This window comes from Zingiber officinale, chromosome 7B (genome assembly GCF_018446385.1).
Source record: "Zingiber officinale cultivar Zhangliang chromosome 7B, Zo_v1.1, whole genome shotgun sequence".
Classification (NCBI taxonomy): Eukaryota; Viridiplantae; Streptophyta; class Magnoliopsida; order Zingiberales; family Zingiberaceae; genus Zingiber; species Zingiber officinale.
The window spans coordinates 6,708,694-6,731,642 of record NC_055999.1 but is presented as its reverse complement, the minus strand read 5'-3'; the positions used below and the strand labels follow the sequence as shown (position 1 = coordinate 6,731,642).

At 37.9% G+C, this 22,949-nt stretch overlaps 4 protein-coding genes across 4 annotated transcripts; 2 read left to right on the top strand and 2 right to left on the bottom strand.

Annotated features, from left to right (window-relative positions):
- The first annotated feature begins 2,793 nt into the window (after positions 1-2,793).
- On the top strand, positions 2,794-4,010 carry LOC122003540 (nicotianamine synthase 9-like). Its single transcript, XM_042558644.1, has one exon. The coding sequence runs from the start codon at positions 2,868-2,870 to the stop codon at positions 3,840-3,842; it is 975 nt and encodes a 324-aa protein (XP_042414578.1). The 5' UTR covers positions 2,794-2,867; the 3' UTR covers positions 3,843-4,010.
- A 703-nt stretch (positions 4,011-4,713) lies between these two features.
- LOC122005198 (cytochrome c oxidase subunit 5C-like) lies at positions 4,714-5,188 on the bottom strand. Its single transcript, XM_042560146.1, has one exon. It carries the CDS (start codon positions 5,160-5,162, stop codon positions 4,968-4,970), a length of 195 nt encoding a protein of 64 aa, XP_042416080.1. The 5' UTR covers positions 5,163-5,188; the 3' UTR covers positions 4,714-4,967.
- An 8,903-nt stretch (positions 5,189-14,091) lies between these two features.
- Positions 14,092-17,075, top strand: LOC122005197 (nuclear intron maturase 3, mitochondrial-like). Its single transcript, XM_042560145.1, has one exon. The coding sequence runs from the start codon at positions 14,254-14,256 to the stop codon at positions 16,516-16,518; it is 2,265 nt and encodes a 754-aa protein (XP_042416079.1). The 5' UTR covers positions 14,092-14,253; the 3' UTR covers positions 16,519-17,075.
- A 436-nt stretch (positions 17,076-17,511) lies between these two features.
- On the bottom strand, positions 17,512-18,658 carry LOC122005196 (ocs element-binding factor 1-like). The gene has a single exon (XM_042560144.1). It carries the CDS (start codon positions 18,087-18,089, stop codon positions 17,655-17,657), a length of 435 nt encoding a protein of 144 aa, XP_042416078.1. The 5' UTR covers positions 18,090-18,658; the 3' UTR covers positions 17,512-17,654.
- Between the last annotated feature and the right edge of the window lie 4,291 nt (positions 18,659-22,949).

Here is a 22,949-nt window from a genome sequence, read left to right as displayed (position 1 = left end):
CGATCAGCGAGGGATCTGTACGCGCTATCTGTCCATCTCTCTGCGTCGAGTAGTCGCTTCTCCTCTGGAATATAGATAGTGCCCGAATCTGACTACAGCAGGAGCAATATGAACTACAAACAGTGCTATACATTCCGACGCAGGGTGCCCGCTTGACCACAGATTTTTGGAATATAATGGCCACCACCGTAAAGGAACCAAACGGCCATGGGAAAAGTACTACAAGCATTCAATTATTCAAAAAGGTGAACCTAACTCACACATCCTCTATACCTACTTTTTGTAGTATAAACTCGCCCCCGAGGTTATGGTACAGTGATAAGATATTTAGATTAACATTCAGGCATCCGTGATTTGAATCCTAATTATTACAAATTTATAAAAAAAATTTCTCCAAATAGGACACATAACTAAAGGATATTGGACTCCTCGGTTGATTACTATGAGCGCTTTCGATTTATCTGATGATCGATAGAAAATTTTTATAGAATCGAATTGATAATCCTAGATTCAACGTTACCAATCTGATTTATATATATATATATATATATATATATATATATTTGCAGTGTGAACTCAAATATTCCCAAGCACAAAATCTCTGACTCACGCAAGACAGTTATTGGAGATGGCACGAAATGGACCGAATCGGAATGGCATGCAACTCTGCATTTTTTGCACGTAGAAATTCTAATAAAATGGTTTTATTATTATTTGCGGGATTTAATTTAAGTTAGTTAAACAATTGCCTCAAGCTAAGTGAATGCCTTAATTTCTTTTGATCTGGAAAATAAAATCCGAATTGAAGTGCCCACGAAAGCTAGCTCTGGTCACTGTCAAGATCTTCTCCAAATTGCTTCTCAAACAAAAACAAAAAAAGAGGGAAGAGTATAAAGCACGAGCTGTTGATATAAAATTCTATTTGTATCTATTATTTTTATCAAGGAGTAGATCCAGTGCAAAATTCATCTACGACAAGTGTCTCAGAAAGAGATCTTCACTAGATTAGCTCGGGCGAAGTGGATCTTCATCCTAATTTTTATTTACATTTACTATATTGTATATTTCATAAAGGTTAGTTAACGCATCCATCCAAATATCCAATGCGTGAGTCATGAATGCATACATATGATTATTTGACCAAATAATTTTGATGGAATTAAGTCGATTCAACCTTTATATCCATCCCCGCAACTAACAATGCTGGCTTACCAAAATGCCCCCGCAGTCGCCTTCGTCGCCTTCGTCGCCGAGGGTGTCTCCGTCACGGCCAGTGTGAATACAACGGCGTCAACGAATCTCACTGCTCTGTTTTTTTGTTTATTTTTTTCTCCTTTTGGTTCAGAAGAAGAGAAGAGACGAAAGCAAGCCACTTATGGATAGAATTAGTTGCCAAACATTATTAGATTTTTCTGTGGTATTGTGATGTGTATAGTTTGATTGTAGAAAAAGAGAAATACTCACCTCCTTCCTAGGCTGATCTATGCATGATTTATTGTTGACTTGGTAAAGACTACCTATTATCTTGTAATATAAAAAAAAAAGTTAGTGTTTTAACCAGTAAAGAAATCTTTGATGTTAATTCTTTGACGCTTAAGTCAATTATCCGATTGGTTGAGAGAAGAGAACAATAGACAAAAATTATAGTTACGAGTGTCTGTAAATGTAAATAAGAAGTATCGTATATCTCTATCGATAGATAGAGATTTTTTTATAGTATCATTATTGTGTTATGTACACATCTCAAAGTATTATCATGTTTTCCAAATCTTTGCCCCCACGGGTTGGATCAGCTGATTAGATGTCTGTAGCTTGCTAATGAAGTTGTGGGGTCGAAGGTCGCCAGTTGCACACGGGGATAAAATCCTGATATGCTGCGTCAAAAATTCCTTCGACCCCAGTCACCTTTCCTGCCTAGCATTAACCGTAATTTACTCCCTCTGGAATCTTATGGGGTCGGGACCAGGGGTCCGCTAGGATGATGGTTCCACCTTTATTTTTTGCTAATGTTTTCCAAATCTTTCCTTAAAAAAAACTGATTATAAAATGTCCTTGGTATTTTTCCTTAAATGAATCAGTCAATTTCTGTAACTTGACATGTTAGAAATTTCTAAAGGACAATTTATCATTGGAATATTTTCTATCTTTCCGGCATAAACTTCCAAAACATTATAATATGACAGGTATCTAGGTTCTGCTATAAGTCGACTGACTGCCACTTGACCGGGAGCTTGCCCGCTCGGTCTTATAGAATGTAGCTACCAACTTGTTCTTCACTCGACCCTTCATAGTATCGAAGAGGCTCAATGTGTTCGATCGGCCATTACGTCCGATCGACTAGGATGGTGGGCTGGATAAATTAGTACTTAACTTCAAACCTCATCCGTGAGTTGTGAAGAACAGTCATTCGGGTTGTCCGACTAGCACTACGAGGCCGGCTCGGCCAACCTTGCTTCGACAACAATTCTAGGTCCGTCCAACCTTACGATTTTGACCATTTGACTTTGACCTCTAAGTTAGTTGATCCTCTCGAGTTTGACTTATTCTATAGGACTCATCTTTATCACCGTATCATTAATTATATATCATTATTATATAAAAAATTTGATATTAAAAAAATTACCGTATATTAAAATTTTAATATGATATCAATTTTATATCGTTTATAGTAAAATTGATATATTCCGGTAAATTTAGTACGTTTTTAAAACGGTATACCGAATTTTAGTTAATTTTTTCCATCCTTGGGCTCACAATATATAGATATATATATACAGAGCCCCGTCTGGCATTGGGGAGTGCGGTCTACCCCTGCCTCTAAATATCTAGCTAGTTATCAACGAGAGTAGCAACGCCGGTTTAATTCAATGGGAGAGAGAAGCCAAGAAGAGTCGGTGCTTGTCCTGAGGATCTCGGAGATCTATGGTAGGATCTCCGAGCTCAGCAACCTGAGCCCATCCATGGAGGTGGACGCGATCTTCACTGAGCTGGTCCACACCTGCATCCCTGTGGTGGCCATTGATGTGCCCAAGTTGAGCTCGGAGGTGCAGGCCATGAGGACCAAGCTCATCAAGCTGTGCGGCGAGGCAGAAGGCCTCATGGAGTGCCACTACTCTGACATCTTGGCCTCCTTCGACAATCCGCTCGATCACTTGCGCCTTTTCCCGTACTACAACAACTACCTCAAGCTGAGCCAGCTCGAGTACACGCTCCTGGCGCGGCACGCCCCGGCTCCGGCTCGCGTGGCCTTCGTCGGCTCCGGGCCCCTGCCGCTGAGCTCCATCGTGCTCGCCGCGCACCACATGCCGGCCGCGGCGCAGATCGACAATTATGACGTCGATGCGGCGGCCAACGAGCGGGCGCGGCGCCTGGTGCGCGGGGGAAGCGACCTGGCGGCGCGTCTGGCGTTCCACACGGAGGACGTGATGTGCGTGACGCAGGCGCTGCGGGGGTACGACGTGGTGTTCCTGGCGGCGCTGGTGGGCGTCGAGCGCGAGGAGAAGGTGCGGGTGGTGGAGCACCTGGCGCGCCACATGGCGCCGGGCGCCTTCCTCGTGGCGCGGAGCGCCCACGGGGCGCGCGCGTTCCTCTACCCGGTGGTGGACCCGGCGGAGGACCTCAAGGGCTTCGAGGTGCTGACGGTGCACCACCCCGACGACGAGGTCATCAACTCGGTCATCGTCGCGAGGAAGTCGACGCACGCCGGGGGGCATCCGCCGGCGCCGGCGGCAGTTATGAGGCCCTGCAAATGCTGCGAGATGGTGCAGGGGCTTCATCACTTCGGCCACGGAAGCATCGTAGAGGAGGTTGGGCTGGAAGAGGTAGAACTGCCATCCTCGTGATAAGCCAATTAATCAAAGTTAACGCGAGCTTTATTTTAATGGTGTATCCGCGCTGCGTGCTGTCTTCTTCAAATGTTTTGCTTAATTACCATTTGCCAAGGGGAAATGTGGCATTTGCGTGTTGTTATCATGCAATAATAATAATAATAATAATAATTTGTGTGTTAATCTTCTACGATGTTATATATGGTTTTCCAAAATGAACTGTGGTTGTGTCTTGTTGCAAATAAAAAGTACTTTCTTTCAGTGTTGCAGATTGATTTGGGTGGCGTTCTTCATACGCGCTCGAGATAGCATTTTACAATCAAATTAAATCAATACGGAGAGCGTGTGCCTTGCCGCTTGCGTTTCTTTTTTGTTTGTTTGTTTTACTCAAAAGCAAGTTGAATTTATCATGATAGAAGCTCGCACTTTTAGACTTGTGAGGCCCACGTAGAAATTTCTTCGAGGATGAACAAGATCAGGATCCCTGCTTTCGGGTTCAATCATTATGTTGGCATGGCATCAGTTGGCTTGTTCAATTTTATCCTAAAGATGCTCTAAACCTTTAGTCTCATTTTCATTTCTATTATAAAATGACTTTAAAAGCTTCTCTATTTTTCTATAAAATAATATTTTCTTTTCTAAAAAATAAATGTGAAAATTACCAACCAAACCACTTTTCCCTCTCAGAAAATGAAAAAAAAAAACTAAACTTTGTAAGTGGTGCAAAGAGTATCATCTCATGGTGTACTTAAAATTTATCATACCATTATTTATCCTTTTTCAAACTGCCATACATAATTATAAGAAAGAAAACATTACTGAAGCATTCAGGCAAAGAGACTGCCTATTAACTAGTATAAGGTCAATCGTCTCGAGGGTAAACACATTAAAAGAGCATGTTTCAACTTATTTATTCAGGAGGGAGTGGCTCTGTTGCTAGAACAACAAAACCACGACAGAAACTGTAACAGTGAACATTCACATTAAAAACAATGAAAAGCGCCGTAGCATAACTATTGTTTGCTCAACATTTTCCAAGATTATTTGAATGCAGGACTAACAAGCACGATCATAAGGCAGAACCTTTTGAGACAAGGATGCAGGTCTTTTTCTTTCTGATACTGAAAGCAAAATAGATGGTTACTCTTCTGAAACAACTACGCTAATTTCCCCCTTCTCCAGCATATCGTAGAAAGCTCTTGTTTTCCTCTGCTGGTTCCAGTGTTGCATCTTCCAGAGACCAGCAGCTATCAGTCCCGCTGTCAAGCCCATACAGATCTCCTTGACAACACTAGGGCCTTTCAGTGTAACATGTGGAATTCTATGGCCAGCCATCTATTCCTCTCGCTAACTTCAAAGATCTGAAACAAGAAGCTAAAGAAACTGAGGGCACAAACAAACAGGGTTAATTGACAATCTAACTACCAAGGACAGAGCTTTGATGTAGAAATACAAACTTTCTAATTTATACATGTTAAATATACCCCTTGAGCTAGTTCATGGTGTACTAAATCATAATAAAGTGCTTTGCATATTTAAAGATTGAAGTAAATTTTTTATGACAAACATATATATTCAGCTCTCCTAGAATGTGATCCACAACAATAAGTTGAATACAAGAAAGCAGACAGTTTGCCACTAAATCAACTACCTTAGCACTAGAATATGGGAGAGGTGAATGGGAAGCAACTGACCATCTGAAATCATATGAAGGCTTCTTACTGGTTTAATCCATAAAGCACAAGTGAAAGTACACAAACTACAGTATGTTGAATGGATATCGGAAACTATAACAAGTTAGTAGGTACTACTTTCTTTACACTGTCACTAAGAAACACAATTTAGGAGTCTTTGGAGCGCTGAAACAAACAACAGAGTTTGTTCTCCAAAATATCTCATAGCCAAACAGTCACATTTATGAATGATATCCCTCTTCATCTACCTTGTACCAATGTGAGGCACCCAATACTCCGATTCAACCAAAAATAAAAATAAGGCAAGGAGTCAGGACACTGACATCTAAACATATACTCATGTCAGAAACTGTTACAGAAAGATATCTCATCATATAGCAAACAGTTTACAGAAAGAAGAGAATCACACCAACAATGCTGCAATCCTCATTTCCAAATAAATCATGGGCCATAGGAATGGCGAAAAAACAAAAAATAAAGTACCTAGTCCATGTGTCTTCACCTAAACAACAATATGTATCTTGCAAGAAAGATTAAATGCTAAAGTATCTTCTTAGTTGACATCAATTTCCAAAGAAACAAATGCACCTGAGATAATAAACTTAAACCCAAATACTATGACTCATGTTAAATAACATCCATAGCAAGACAAAAATATGTTTTGCAGTGCGAAAATTAGAATCAGATGCTCTAAGTCAGTTATTTAATCCAAGCATGTTTCATGAAAGTCGTCACATTTTTTATTCTGAGTAATGAACCTCAAATCAGCACAATGACGGGGATCTCTGATTCCTTAGAATGTCAAATTTGACAACCCAATACCAAAGAGACTACACCACTTTAAAATTTTTCAAACCAAGTTTCACATTTCAACACTCAATATCTGGTACTGGTAATTGATGACAATTTAGAAGGTACATAATAGCCATACAAAAGTTCATGTCAGTGCAATATATCTAAAAAGCTAGAAAAAAACTGATGTCAAGGCAAATATACAATCGATTAAGATAACCGTCTTTGTAAACACACAATTCAATGGTACAGAAATTCCTAAATGAATTTCTAATTCAAAGTGAAGAGCACTTTCAGGATTTAAATTATAAAAAATCTGTCAGGATGAAAGAGTAGAAATTCAGAATAGCTGTTTAAAATGACAATTTGATTTTATCTGATTTTTTTTTCAGATTCATTTCCATTTGTTGATTATGGTTTTGGAAAAGCGTACTAGTGATACAAGAACAGTGAGTGTTGTGTGAATTTCTACAAATACTGATTTTCATAAAGGATCAGCAGAGATCCTGGTCATTTGTGGGAACCTCATTGGCCAACATTGAACAGTCTTTACTTTTGAATATATATTGTAACTTAAAACTTTTAAGAAAATTCTCAGAAAATGAATAATCTTAGTTCAATAGGGTGACTAATTGACTGTATGTATGATTAACAAAAGAAAATAAAAGGTGAAGGACGATGAAGAATTTTTTTCATGAACTCCTAAGGACAATAAAGAAAAATAAAAATCTCATAACGGAGTTCAAACTTATAGGGAGTATCAAATGGATACCCAAATTAAAAAAAGAGGGGGAAAACTGTCTTACTTCTCAACCTTGAAAAGTGTAACAAATTTGTCCCACCTCGGCAGTGTTCGAAATATCGCCCTAGGCGGCCGCCTAGGCGTTGTGCGGCGACAGGCCGCGATGAAAACTAGCCAGGCGGAAGACCTAGGCGGCTGGGCCGCCCAGGCGATCCTCGGCGGTCATCGTGGGCTTCGGCGGGCCTAGGTATTTTAGGCATATTTTAGGTTTTTTAAGACTAAATCGGATTTGCCGAGGCGCTTCGTCTTCTTTCATCGTAGATTCTTCGTCTTCTCTCATCGCGGCGTGCTTCCGGTAAAAGCTTTCCGCAACGCTACCGGCGCCGCTGGAAGCAACGCTGGACTTCGCCGAACGCACCGAACTCGTCCGGCGATGCTTCCGGCGGTGCTGGAGGCCTCCCGCGAGATGCCGGCGGCGTCCGCACCGTCGCGCGCCGACGTTTTTTTTGTTTTATAATTTTTTTAGATTTAATAAATTAAAACAATTTCTAACTGGGATAATTTCAATAATAGGGTTCATAAAACCTAATAGGATAATAGGATTCAGTAATAGATTTATTTTTTTTAATAAATATTATTAAATATTAATTTATATAACAGATTTAAAAAATTATAATAAATATTATCATTTATCAGATTTAAAAATATAAAAATATTTAAAATTTTAAAAATTATAATACATATTATTAATTTATATAAATCATATTTATAAATTTTATAGATTATTAATTTATATTAATCAGATTTATAAATATTAAAATTATTAATTATATTAAAATTTTAAAAATTCTAATAAATATTATTAATTTATATAAATCAGTTTTAAAAATATGAAAACTAAATTAAAATTTTAAAAATTCCAATAAATATTATTAATTCAATAATTTATATATAAAACAGATTTAAAAATAAAAAAAATTATTTTAAATTTATTTTTTTTAAAAAAATATCTAATAAATTTTATTAATTAAATTAAGATATATAAAAAAATATTCTCAGACTTGTTAATGCTATATTTCATTATTTTGTATCGTATGGTATAATCAAATTTTATTATCATGTTATGTTGTTATATATAATTTTTTCAGGTTATTTGTTATCATAATGGCAAGCAATCCAACTTCGACAGCATCTATCACTCAACCCGAATCCGGGATTCTTAGAAGAAAGTCAAATGACATTGGATGGGAGTTTGGGGTATTGATTGATCCTAAGAATCTCGACAAAATTAAATGCAAGTTATGTGAAAAAATAATGTCAGGGGGAGTGTATAGGATAAAGGAGCACATTGGAAATATACCTCGAAATGTATCTGGTTGTCGAAAAGCATCTCAAGAAGACAAAAATAAGTGCAAACAGGCTATTTTAGAAGGGAGGAACAGAAAGAAGAACAAAATAATGGAAGAACAAAGTTGTAGAGCAGAAGTAGCTATTTCTCTAAACGAAGAAAGAGATCTTGAAATTGAAGGGATGGATGGAATTAAAAAACCTCTTCCACTTGGCCCTATGGATAGATATGCATCGACAATTGCTCCAAAAAATGCAAGCTCCAGTGGAAGTAAAGTGATTCGCCAAAAAAATATAAATGAGGCTCTTTTCAAAGAGAGAACTCAACAAGTTCAACAATATGTTGGGAGATGGGTTTATGAAATTGGAATCTCATTCAATGCTGTTGATAATGATAGCTTCAAGCAACTGATGGAGGCAGTGGGTCAATTTGGACCAGGATTCAAGCCTCCAACTCAATATCAACTTAAGGAGCCACAATTGAAAGCCGAAGTTGAAAGAACAAAACAATTGCTGAAGAAACATGAAGAAGAATAGGCAAAGAATGGAGCTCGATCATGATAGATGCATGGAGTGATAGAAAAAGAAGAAGCATCTTAAATTTGTGTGTTAATTGCAAGAAGGGTACTACATTTTTAGAGTCTAAGGAGTCTTCAGGCGAGGCGCATACAGCTGAACTTATTTTTGAGTATGTTGACAAGTGTGTTGAACAAGTAAGAGCTCATAATATTGTTCAGGTTGTAACAGACAATGCCACCAACAATATGGCTGCAGCTAAATTGATGAGAGAAAAGCGACCTGGGATTTTTTAGAGTTCATGTGCAACTCACACGGTTAATCTCATGCTTGAAAGTATTGGCAAATTTCCATGATATAAAAAGGTTATTGAGCAATTCAAGTCTTTTACCATTTTCATCTATGCTCACCATAAGACTTTGTCATTGATGAAAAATTTCACGAAGAAGAGAGACATAGTCCGACCAAGAGTTACCAGATTTGCATCAAATTTCCTAACATTGCAAAGTTTGATTGAAAAAAAAAACTAGTTTAAGGGCCATGTTTATAAATGATATGTGGGAGAAATGTAAATGGTCAAAAACAAACAAAGGAAAATTGGCTTACTCTAGAGTGATGAGCATGAGTTTTTGGAATGGTGTGACACTTTGTTTGAAAATATTTGCTCCTTTGGTAAGAGTTCTTCGATTGGTAGATGGAAATAGAAAACCATCGATGGGGTTTCTATATGGGGAGCTTCTTCAAGCTAAAGAAGATATCAAGGTGGCTCCGAACAACGTGGAATCAAATTATCAGCCTATCAAGGTAATTTTTGAGTCAAAAATGAAGGATAGACTTGATACATCATTGCATACCATTACTTTTTTTTCTTAAATCTTTATTTTTACTATAAAGATAGTTCTATTGCTCTTTATGAGGAGGTTGCGACGGGGATTTTTGAATGCATGAAAACTTTACATGCCAATGAGTTAGATCTACAAGATACAATTATTAATAAGGAATTTTCAAAATATAGAGATAAGACTGAGTTATTTGGAAAAACATTGGCAACAAAAGCATGTGAAAAAAATGATGATACATTTGATTCATGTGCATGGAGGAGTACATATGGTGCTCACACACCTAACTTGCTAAGGGTGGCATTGAGGATACTTTCATTAACTACAAGTTCATCTGGGTGTGAAAAAAATTAGAGTACATTTGAAGGAGTAAGTTTTAAACTTTCAATCTTTAATTAAATTAGCTATAATTTTTAACGTCTATACTCTATATTTAGGTACTAACTATAATATTTACTTTTTCTGTTTTTTTTTAGATTCACACAAAGAAAAGAAATAGGTTGGATGCCAACAGGTTGAGCAATCTAGTATTTGTCCAATCTAATGCTAGATTGTTGAACAAACAAAAAAGAGAAAAAGAAAGGAATGCCAAAGTCCTTGCAAAAGATGCTTCAAATGCACAAGGTTGGATTGTGGATGGTGGAGAAGATGATGAAGTTGAACTAGGTTCCGGACTCACTTGGCAAATGGTTGATGAAGCAAGTGGAGCAGATGAAAATCTACAACCCCGAAGAAGCTCTAGAGTGAGAGAACTTCATGAAGATGATTTTGCATCCGAAGAAGAAGAGGAGGATCACAATAATGATATTGAGTTTGTGTCCGATGAAGAACAAGTTATTGAAAATTATGGAGAAGAAGAAGTAGAATAAATATGAGTCTATGAGATATTATTAATTGTGTAATTTTGAACTCATTTTGTTAAGACATGATTTATGTTATTCAACAATTATATTTTGCCTAGTGGTTACTGGTTCACAATGCATTGTAATCTTAAATTGAACTATTGCTACTATTTTCTAATGTTTCCACCACTAAAATTGTTTTAGCTTATAGCAAGATTTTAAAATTCGAGTTGGATATATGTTCTACTGTTTACTACATGATTATGATAACTTACTGCATGTTCTACTGTTCAACTGTTTCTTTTACTCGTATTTACTAAGTCTAGTATATTTCCTTTGCACAAAATTATTAGTTTTCTTTTATAGTTTTTCATTTTTTGGTATTGGAAAGTATGCATTTATTTCAACATACATAGTTAGATCTCCAATTGCTATGAAATTATTTAAGAAAACATTTAGATTTGCATATGAGCCACAGTCCACATAAAACAAGGGATACCGAGGAATCCGCCTAGTGGTGCCTAGTCCCCGCCTAGGCGACCTAGGCGCTAGACGCTGATCTGCCACCCAACTAGCGCCTAGCGAATTTTAGAACCTTGCACCTCGACAAACATAATGCTGCTTCATGAAAAAGGATATAATATAAAAAAAAAAAAAGCTAAATATTAGGAGTTATAGATTATTTTGTGATTTTCCTTGATTCTCGTACGCTAGAAGAAAACGCTTATTAGACTAATAGAGTTAGCCATCTTTTACCGTCAATATACTGGGCAATCACGTATAAACATGTACGTGTAGGGTTACTATTAAAAGCCAATTAGGTGTAGTGCAAATAGTAGAAAAAATGAAAAAAAAAATATATAGATTAAGATAAATTGAAAATATTTAATAAGAATGTCTAATAAATTTTCCAATCCGACAAGTCAAACCAATTCAAGGTTTAAGAGATAGAGAGACTAAACAAACATATACTAAAGATAATTTAAAATGAACAATAATATTTTGATATTACTAGCTACAAAACCTTGCATCGAGCCGAATGACAGAATAGGATCATGTAGCCATTCGAAAATAGTTTGAACTCGTATCTTTTTTTTGTTATATTTGAATTTAGCACACAAATGTTTGGGCACCAATCATGTAACTCTTCTTTTAGAAAAATGGATAAAAATTCAAGTAAAAATACTTTAAGACATCACATAACTATTGAGAAACAAAAATAAATGAAACTTTGTGTGAATAAAAAGTGGCTTAAAAGGGCAAAATGAACATGTAAGGCACAATGTAATTATGTTGTGTTCCAGCACTTGAATTAAAAGAAATTCAAAATAGATAAGACAACCGAAAATGGTCTACTCTTGTCAAAGAATACAACAATAAAAGAAAGAAAAAAACATAATAGACTTGTATCAGAGAAATGGGAAAGAAAAAGAAAAATAACTATATTTTCCATGAACAACTAGGTTTCTCCTCGTTAAAGAACAAACTCATAGGAAATATAAACTAGTATAAACATACTAAAAAATATCAAAATTGTGACAAAAAATATAATATAAAGGGAGGGGTTACTTTCATATTTTACCAAATCAAAACCAGTATTATGGTCACTCAATGCAATGGAATTTAGAATAAGCTGTATGTATATCATGCAAATAATTTTAAAACTTCGGAGCATAAAACATATTTAAACAAATCCATATAATTCTTATTTATATTTTACATTTTCTTACCACTTTATAAAAAAAACTAACTTTAATTGATTTCTTGTAGACCTGTTAACATTTTAACCAATCTAACCAATGGACTAGAACATTTGAATTTTGAAATGTAATGCCAGGTCACACCATGTTTTGTTCAATCACATTCAGTTGGTTGTTTGGGAGCTCAAGTAGTTACATCACAGATAGTATTTTCATCATTGTTCTGATTGATAGTTGATATGTTTAATTAATTTAGTTGGTGTTGCATTTTCTAGTAGTTTAATTGTTGTATCATGTTAATGATTAGGATCCATTATGGTTGTTGATGATAGATTTGTTGTTGGGCATTACCTATATCTATAATAGTTCATGTACTCTTATTTGGTAAACATATGCTAGCTTCTTTTTTCATAGTTCAGCAGGAAAAATAATAATAATCATATGATACTGATAATGACACTAATAATCCAGCAGTTTTTGCGTAAATTATAGAAATATTGTTGATGAAGTACACTACAATTGCTTCATCATGTTTCAACTAAAAAGTTGCTTTCTAAAGGCTTTGAAGATATGACCACCACAAATAATTTAATAAATACCCTTACACCATGACTTTTTTTTTCCACATTTGTTACTCACAAATGCTCCCCATAGAAATTGCCACTAAAATTAAGGTTAGCCTTAAATGAACCTTTAGTAAGGGTATAGTTTACAGTACAAAAAACTGAAAATCAGCATCTTCTCAATCTCGTCATTTTTCAGGAGAAAAATGAACATCATCATTAATGGCAGCATAAATGTCAGATAGAAGCCATAAGCATCATAAGTAGTTCCAAATCTTGTATTATTATCCATGCTTAGACTAATACTTACTAGTCTTCAGGTCGAGTAACCTAAAATAAATTATATCCAATTTATCCTGTTCTAGACATGCTGTCAAGTTTAGGGAGAGCTGAATGGAACTTATTCCCAGTAATTAGCATGCATAATAGAGTTCAATGAAAATAATAACAAACACCAGAAAAAAAAAAAGTGATGATGCAAATTACTGATTGTGAATATCAATCTAGAAGTAACATATGAAATTACTTGTAGACTAGCATGAATATTTTCACCATAAAAATATGCGTTAAATAATTCATCAAAGTAAGAAATGCAAAGGGTTGAACTAAAACTGTTGCGCTCGCAGCAAAACTAATATATCGATTGCAAACGAAACCAAACTAACACCAACACACGACCCTAATTACCTAGATCGTGTCTCTCCGTCATCACGCAAAATCAACCATAAAAGTCTCTATGTTTTACAAATTTATAATGGTATTAAGCGCAGACTAACTTGTGAACTTCAAACGAGAAGCCGTAAAGAAATCGATAAAAGGTACCGTAAACCCAGATCTACATATCAGAAGGCGGAATTAGAGAAATAAATTAAAAGAGAAAGAAGGTAACCCGTCGTCGGAGCGCGATCAGACCTCTCTCACGAGCAGCGGCGGCGTCGATTGTTCTAGATTTGATAGGGTTTGTTCGATAATATAACGGAGAACGGTAAACCCGATTGGCAGGTAAAAACGGGTACCAATGAACGTTTTTCAGTATTTAATTTCTCTGACCAGAAAAAATGGCTTTTTTTTAAAAAAAAATCATTAGAAAATTTTTATTTTACCCATCAGTTTATCTATTTTTTGTTTTATTTTTTATTTTATTCTCTTTTATTCATAACAGGACTAAAACGTAAAGTATCGTGTCAATAGACCGGGCCGTCATTTGATATCCTACTTCCAGACAAGACGAGCTTCGTGTGGGATTGTGTAAACTTAAGTTGAGCCCAACTTGACCTGTTTATAGCCAGGTCCTGCAGCCCGACCTGTGAGTGGGACTGCCAAACGGACGCCTCCGTCTGCCGCCGCCGCCGGAGCCGCCCCCTTCCCTGATCTGCCACCTGCAAAGATCGATGCTGCTGAAATCTTGGAGTATCAGGTCGCTGACTTCCTCCTTTCGATTCCTTTCCTCCTCTCCTTCCCCACTACCAATCGAAATCCCTCTTCCCATCTCCCAGTCCGACCTCGAATCCCTCATTTACCGCCAGTACCGCGCCGGGAAATTCCAGCACCTTCTCCCTTCCGTCATCGCCACCCCTTCCGTTCTCGCCGCCGCTGCCCGTCGCCTCTTTTCTCGCTCCAACCCTTCCCTCCCTCCCTCATCGCCCGCTGCCTTGCACTTCTCGGTCGATGCCCTTGCCGAAGAGCTCCGACAGGGTCTCCTCGATCCCTCCGCTAATTGTTCCATCCTTGTCCCCTCGCGAAAGAAGGGTGAGTCCCTCACCCTCCCCAATCTCAAGCTCAAGGTCGTCGTCGAGGCCGTGAGGATGGCTCTCGAAGTTGTCTATAAGAAGCGCTTCGCCACCTTTGCCTACGGCGGAAGGGAATCCATTGGGCGTCACACAGCCATCCGCTACCTTAAAGCCAGGCTTCAAAATCCCACATGGTGGTTTCGCGTTGTCCTCCGTCGCCAGCCCTTCGGTCCCCTCCACCTCCGTCGCCTGGCTGTTGTTTTGGAGGAGAAGATCGAGGACCCTGCCCTAATTTCTCTCGTCAAACGCCTCTTCGACTGTGAGGCCATTGCCATCGAGCTCGGAGGAGTCGAATTAGGCCGCGGTTTTCCACAGGAAAGTGGTCTTAGTGGTACAATACTCAACATATACTTCGACGCCCTGGACAGGGAGATTCAAGATATCCGTGTCGAAATCAAAAAAGAAAACCCTAGGATTTCCGGTTTTGCAGATAACGAAGAGACTGGAATTTCTTATGTTCTTCACAAACCAACTAGGGTTTATGCAGTGCGATACTTGGACGAGATATTAGTGGGCACTTCTGGCTCAAAATTGCTTACCATGGATATTAAAGATAGGATCTTGAAGTTCTCAGTGGAGACATTGGAGCTCAAGGTTGACAGTTTGAAGACCTCAATCCACAGTGCCGTCACTGAGAAGATGAATTTTCTGGGAATGGAGCTTCAGGCAGTTCCTCCTTCAGTCCTTCACCCGCCCATGTCAGAGAAGGCCATTCGAGCTAAGAAGAAGTATCTGAAAAGAAAGGCAGCAAAGGCTCTGGAATTGAAGAATGCTCGTGAGACTAGACGCAAGAACCTTGGCTTGAAGATCTTGAGCCATCTTTTTAAGAAGCTCAAATGCGGTCATGAATTCGAATTTGGCTTCCACATAGAGCATGAGGTTAGGGAAATCTTTGCCAATTGGGCAGATGAAGTGGTGCAGGAATATTTCAAGTCAAGAGAAAATTGCTGGCATTGGCACCGGATGTTCACTACCGGTGATTTCTTGTCCTTAAAGAGGATTAGGGACCAATTGCCTGCTGAACTGGTTGAATCCTATGACCAATTCCAGGAGAAGGTTGATCAATATATGATGCCTGTTCAAGCTAGTAAGGTCATAGAAGCAGAAGAAAGGCTAGCAGAAGAAGAAGAAGAGAGGAAATATGCTAAGAGAACTGTGGACGATTTGACAGAGTTGAAGATGAGGGTAAACGCCCCCATTCAGCTCGTAAGAAGAGCTGTCAAACTAGCTGGGTTTACAAATGCAATGGGAAGGCCAAGGCCTATCAAATTGCTCATATGTCTGGATGATGCCGATATAATAAAGTGGTATGCAGGTGTGGGTAGGAGATGGTTGAAGTTTTTCTGTTGCTGCCATAATTTCAAAATGGTGAAGACAATTGTATCCTATCATTTGAGGTTCTCATGTTTCTTGACATTGGCAGAGAAGCATGAGGTTACAAAGCGCCAGGCCATTAGTCATTTTACCAAAGATCTGAGGGTCACAGATGCACATGGTCTTGAGGCAGTGCACTTCCCAACTGAGAAGGAAGTGAAGATGATGGGGGATAAGAACCTCTCTGATCCCAAGCCTGCGGATGGCACCTTAACTCTCATTTTGGTCAGATTAGCAACCAATGAATCTACCTTCCCCTGCTTGGCTCATTTCTGTCATCAGACAGAAACCACTCTTTACAGAATACGGCTTCTACAAAACCGTCTAAATGTGGATCCTCTTGACGAAAACAAATGGGTACAAGGAATGGGTGCCATACATGAGAGCTTCAATAGAAAATGTCTCCCTCTTTGTTCAAAGCATGCAAGTGATTTATTATTGGGAAATATCTGTCTTCGAGACATTGACGGCACTTCCTTTGTTGACGTTTGACAAATTGTCCTGGAAGAGCCTTTCAGAATCACTCAAATTTCTGCCCCCTTTATGGAGGCATACATAGATTCATCATGCCCCGGAGGGATCACATAGTAGTTTTTTGTTTGCCGTGTTACCTTACTCAGCTTCTCAGTTCTCGCTTTATGATTTTTTCTCTCAGTTGATCAGTTCCAAACCCTGCTTCCCATAAAGAAAAGAAATACAGGTAGGAAAAGAAAGATGGATGACCACAAGATAAACACAGAAAATGCAACGTATCGCCATTGTTAAGGTGAGTTTTCATTCTTCTATAGATTCTAAGGATATTCTGTATGCTTTCTTGTTGGGATAATTTACCGAATGATTAGAAAAAAAAATTGTTTTTACAAAGACAGATGGATTATTTATGGGGCCATGATAAGGTCCTATACTTCATGATCTTGCAGTCTGATTTGTCTGTTTTAGTAATTTATCTATAGCTGTTGCATATGATGTTTAATTAAAAGAATGCTAAAGCAAAGTTGCAATCGAGGCAATCTAGCGTGCAAAACATAAGGGTGGATGCGTTAATAAAGATTGTGTTTGCTCTCATGTTATTTAGGTTTGGATTCTCAGCAGTGATCCTAGACTAAAGTGGAATCATGTTGTATTGCTCATGCTCCTTGATTATATCTGTCGCCTTATTGTGCTGCAGCCTGCAGGAGAATTCTTCTGGATTGCAACAAGATGTTCGATGCATTGCTAATACCAGGGGAGACAAATTCCACACTACGATTTCATATTGGCGTGTAACTTAACAAGATTCCCTTCACTAACTATAGCCCTTAATTATAAGATTGTTCATTCAACATCAGTTAACGAAACGAAGATAAAACTACATCTCTTTTCATCTTAAAATGATAAACATAAAAGGAGTAATTTGTAATTATCATATCCTCAAATAATATTTTCAGCAACACACTTAACAGTAATTCAATTATTTTCAACCCATCACAGTGCATACCAAGGACGGAACAAATACATACGTTGCCAAGAAAGCCAAAACGGTCAAACATGGTTCCAATAAACGCACACAAACTCACTGCATAACCACTGCAAGAAGAGAACTTACAGACTGTAACACAATTTGCGAAGACAAATGCCACTGTAACATTTCAGAATTGAAGCATTTCAGCATTGGCCATGATTGACTGCGCCGGATAAAGAAGCCGCCATGGCTTCAAAATGGGGTCGGGCATCTCCGGAATGTCCATGGCTATCCCACTGAACTCCTCCACGAAGCGCAGCACCGAGTTCACCGACTGCAGCCTCTGCGTCAACTCGTTGAGCTGCGCACGTAGGATGGCGTTCTCGGTGTCCACCGCCATGTACTGCTGCGTCACCGCTTGGATTTGCTCAGAGAATTTGGCGTTTTGGGTCTTGAGCTGCGCCTCTTGGCTCACCAGCACGTCCAAGTGCTGCAGCTTCCTCATCCTCGACCTCCTCGCCGACTCCCTGTTGGAGAGCATCCTCTTACGCTTTCTCTCCTCGATCGCAGGCTTCGATTCCTCTTCGGAACTCGAAGCTCGACGAGTAGGCGAGGAAGACATCGCTCTTTCGTTTTTTAGGAGTAGAAAACTTACAGTTTATGAGTCTAACTTCTCCGATACCGGATTAGAAAATAAAATGAAGGGGGAAAAAAACTAGTTCCTAAATCGAAATGGATCAGTTCACGAGATCACATAAGACCAGTAAAGGAGGACGACGGAGAAGGAGTGGAGCAAGCAGACGCTAAGAGCAGCGAGATGCATAAAGGGCTAGAAGATGATCCCCAACACGATTAAAGATGCAAACATCAAGATCACAAATGTTCCTCGATTACCTAGAGCAAACGGCGGTAGATTTAGAGCACAAGAAGCGTCCTCACGAACAAAGATTCGAAAGAACAGATTTTGGGAGATGGATCCGAAGGAAAATGGCCCAAAGAGCAAAACCAAGCCGGAAAGGGGTGATTTCGAAGCTGGATTCGGACCCAAGGAAGGATTCCAGCGAGAGAAAAAAGCAGAATAATTACACGACAGAAAGGAGAGAAAGAGAGAAAACTTAGCTGAACAGGCGACGAAGTCAATGCGCTAAACGAGCCACCAACCAAAAGGACGGAAGAAGGGCGGAGAGGTAGGCGAGAGGAGTTATTTATGGAGGGGGAGTGGCGTCCCTGGATAAGAATTGAGCGTTCAAAGACGTGTGCGATGACATCATTTGCAGGCATCGACATCTAGTCCAGCCCACGTTTTCACAGCTGGAGGCATCAAAGCCTCCAGCCTGGCCGAGCTTAACCAGCAAGCATATCGCGAATTCGCGTGTTTGTGCCCGTTGAATTCGATCGCGAACCTTACCGTCATATGGTCTTTGGAGATTTCTAGTAGCAGCCGGTGATAATGATACAGCGGTCATACAGTTATTAAGTAAGTCTTTAATGATTGAATCTTAGAGAGTATTTGATTAAATTTATTAAAAATAGTTTATAAAATAAGTTGTTAAAGTATTTGAGTGAACTTATTATAATCAACTTAAAGATATTGATGTGTTTGGTATTATAAATTCTTTTTATTAATAAAATTATCAAAAAGAGTATAATACTATTAACAGAGGATTTTGAAATTTTTATTAATAGAGAGTTTTGGGCTAATTTCTGTACCGGGGAGAAAAAAATTAGAAAGAGGTATTAGCGGAGAAGATGACACAACATTAGAAGAAAAGTCGATGGAGATAAAAAAATATTAGGCTTATAAAAATTTATGGAGGATAAGATAGGGATTTATGAAATTATATAAGGATATTTTAGAGAAACAAATTATTAAAATAAAATCTTTTTTTAAAAAGTAGGGTCTTCCATACTTTTTTAAAAACAGCTTATAAGCTCCAAAAGAGCTTATTTTGACAGCTTATAAGTTGTTTGAAAAACAATTTACCAAACAAATTTGAAGAGCTTATAAGCTCCAAAACAGTTTATAAGCTATTTTAGAGAGTTTATAAGTTCAATCAACACCCTCTTAGTTGATCATTAATAGTTTTCGATTTATCAATCAGTCCATGAGAATTTTTCACGGGATAAATTGATCGTCTTCAAGATTAATCCGATTACAAGAACTGAATATCTGATAGTAAAAAAACAAATAGAGATGTCTATAGCAATGGTCCTTCAAACAGAATATGTTTTTTATAACTCTATTTATAAAATATTTTTTAAAAAAATATTCATAGTTGAAATGTAATATTTATAAATTCTTAAAAAAAAAAAGATAATTTCAGTTAGCCTCATTGATTCTCTCTGGGTGATCGGTCCAGTTCAACAGAATTTTTCTACCGGTCACCAGGATAAATCGGAAAGCACACACGGAGGTCAGCCCAGACGTCCAACATCTTTTAGTTGCGCGCCTCATTTGGAGAAAAATTCCTACAAATACGTCATAGTTGGGGATCGAATTACGGGTACTTGGGTGACAATCTGAATGTTCTAACGCGACATCATGCCCTGGGGACTTTATAAACTCTTACAAAGCAACTAGTATTGATGTTGTAATAAAAATGTAATGTCATTGATCTTGTCTGAAAGTGATGGAGATAACATACTGGGTACGTGACTCTACTATTGACTAGGAGCGTATTTCGAACTAGAGAGAAAAGGGCTCCTTCTTTTTCTCTATACACATCAAAGAACGAGAACAAAGAGAACGTTAGAGCGAGAACCAGGGAGGGGGTCCCTGTTGGTTGCTACTCGAAATATCGTACCAGTTCCCCTGTACAAAAATTTTGTACAAGTCCTGAACCTTTCCTAACAACCTATTGTGTTCTTTAGAAATTAAATTTGGAATCGTAAACAGAACTTAACATTATTGATTCCAAATTCAACTTATCTGTTCTTAGAGGTTTAAACTTGGATCGCAAACAATGCTTAACATTATTAATCCAAATCCACCTATGTTGCAAATTCGATTAAATATCTATTTCAGATATCGGCTTCCAGGTTAAACATGGCGAGGCACTAGACCTTCTTGGGTATGGGATCATCCACCACTTCCTAGATAAACCCTTTCAACGAAATTCAATATTTAATCTCCTTATAGTAACCCTAGATTTAACCATTAAGAACAATCGAATCACAAAATCGAAAACCAAAAGAAACACAAAGTCGAATCATAAATCCGAAACCTAGAATCATTAGCCTCTTGTGTTTAGTATTTCAAGATTTAAACAAAAGAATAAACTAGTTATGATGCAGAAACTAATAACTAGTTATACCTTTTGTAGCTTATAGTGATAGATCGATTATGTGCGATAGAGGGGCGGGTGAATATCGCGTATTTAAAACTTTTCTTTTTCTTTGAAATTAGAGTCGTGCACAGCGGAAAGTAAAAGAGTAGACAAGTTTGTTTACTTCGTTCGGAGTCTAGCTCGACTCCTACTCGAAAGCCCGCGGTCCTTGACCGCACCGATGGGCAACCACTATAACCCTTCTTTCTGAGATCCTCGGAAAGAAGCAGATCGTACAAATGAGAAAGATAGTAACAACCTACTATCTTGCTTAAGTAAATTATAATGCAAGCTTATAAAAAATATACCGACAAGTAAATGCAGTTGAAGCTTTGGTCGGTACTTCCGGATGGTGTGGCTTGCTGAGCTGATGAAGACTTGTAGCATGAGTTGCTTGCAGAACATAACTTGTGTCAATCAGAGAGTATTACCGAGCCTCAGTCCTCGAGCTCCTTTTTATAAGTGCTAATGTTGTTCGGTCGACCGATCCCTCTGTTCGGTCGACGGAACTCTCTCCCTTCCTTCCTGGCTGGAGTCTGACGCTGGCTCGATCTTTTGCATTTACTGATCTTTAAGGGTTCGGTCGACCGATCATGCTTTTCGGTCGACCAAACAGATTCTTTCTCTATTCGTCGCAGATTGCCGAGATCTTCTTTTAATGCAGCATTTATTGTTGATTGGTTCGGTCGACCGTTCCACGGTTCGGTCGACCGATCAGGCCTTTTTCCATTTCCTTCTGATTGATGCTGATGAATTGTCTTGTGCTGAGTCACCACGGTTCGGTCGACCGATCTTATTGTTCAGTCGACCGATCAATATTTGATCAGACTCTGATCTGTTCTGACCTGATCTGAATATTGTATTGATTTTACCTTGTTCGGTCGACCGATCTAGTACACCTACAAAACAGTGTTAGACAAAACATCCTGCAAAACAAATGTTAACACAATAATATTATAATGCATGAGTTATATAAAAGGCAGTAGAACTGTCTTGATCTCAACTTGGAAACATTCTCGGTTTCTTCAATTGGATCAGCGACCTAAGGTTGTTCCCTTCTGGAACCCGACCTCATTGTCGCTCCTCCAGTTGTTTACCTCAACCTACCTGCCAAACTTAGATCCTCCAGATCTAGTTTGGACTTTTCACTTAGATTTGATCGGTTCGCCAGGACTTTTTCCTTGATCTTCGGTCCTCCAGACCTCTCGATCACACCGCCAAACTTCGGGTCCCCTCGACCCACTTGGACTTGCACCTGGGTTCCACGATCTGCTAAGATTTCTCCTGCCTAGCCTCCAGCTAGGTCTTTCCCGGTTGAGTAAACAACCTGCACACTTAGTCAACTTGTTAGCTCACAACAAGACTTAACTTGAACCTTTGACAACATCAAAACTTAGGTTTGATTCTGGTGCAACTTGCACCAACAATCTCCCCCTTTTTAATGTTTGGCAACCAAGGTTCAAAGTTAAGTTAAAATATGCAAAAATTAGATAAACAAGCAATTTTAATTTTTAACTCTCCCTCTGAGTTTAACAATTCCCCCTAAATTTACTATCTCTCCCCCTTTGACACACATCAAAAAATAAGGGAAGACCACCAAACCAATAAGTAAGAATGTATATAAAAAAATTATAATAAGTTTATTAAAGAGAAAACTTTGAAAATATTGAAACAAAAAGTAAAAATTTGTAAAATAGAGCAAAAATGTAGCAAAGTTAACATGAATGAAGATAAAAAGTTTAATCTAAAAGTAAATTTTGAAAGCAGGAGAAGCATAGATTTTGAAAATATACACTGAGTTTGAAAATTCCATAAAAAATCATAAAAGATTTTTGAAGTTAAAGAAAACAAATTGAAGTTAAATTCTATTAAAGATAAAACAAAAATTATAGTTAGTGTGATTAGTTGATATTTGAGAAGTATAAAAGTTTGAAAATTTTCAATTTAGTTAATTTTTTTTTAATATTGAAAAAATTACTAAGTAATTGTGAAAAGAAATTAAAAAGTAAAATTTGTAGATTAAACATTTAAAATTTAGTTCGAGGCTCCCCCTAAATCCGATAATAACCTAAAAGTCCAAGCATGGGTAAAAACTAAGGAGAAAAAGTCCTTATGATGAAATGCCCAACCTTTGTTCAAGGCTAACTACCACAAGA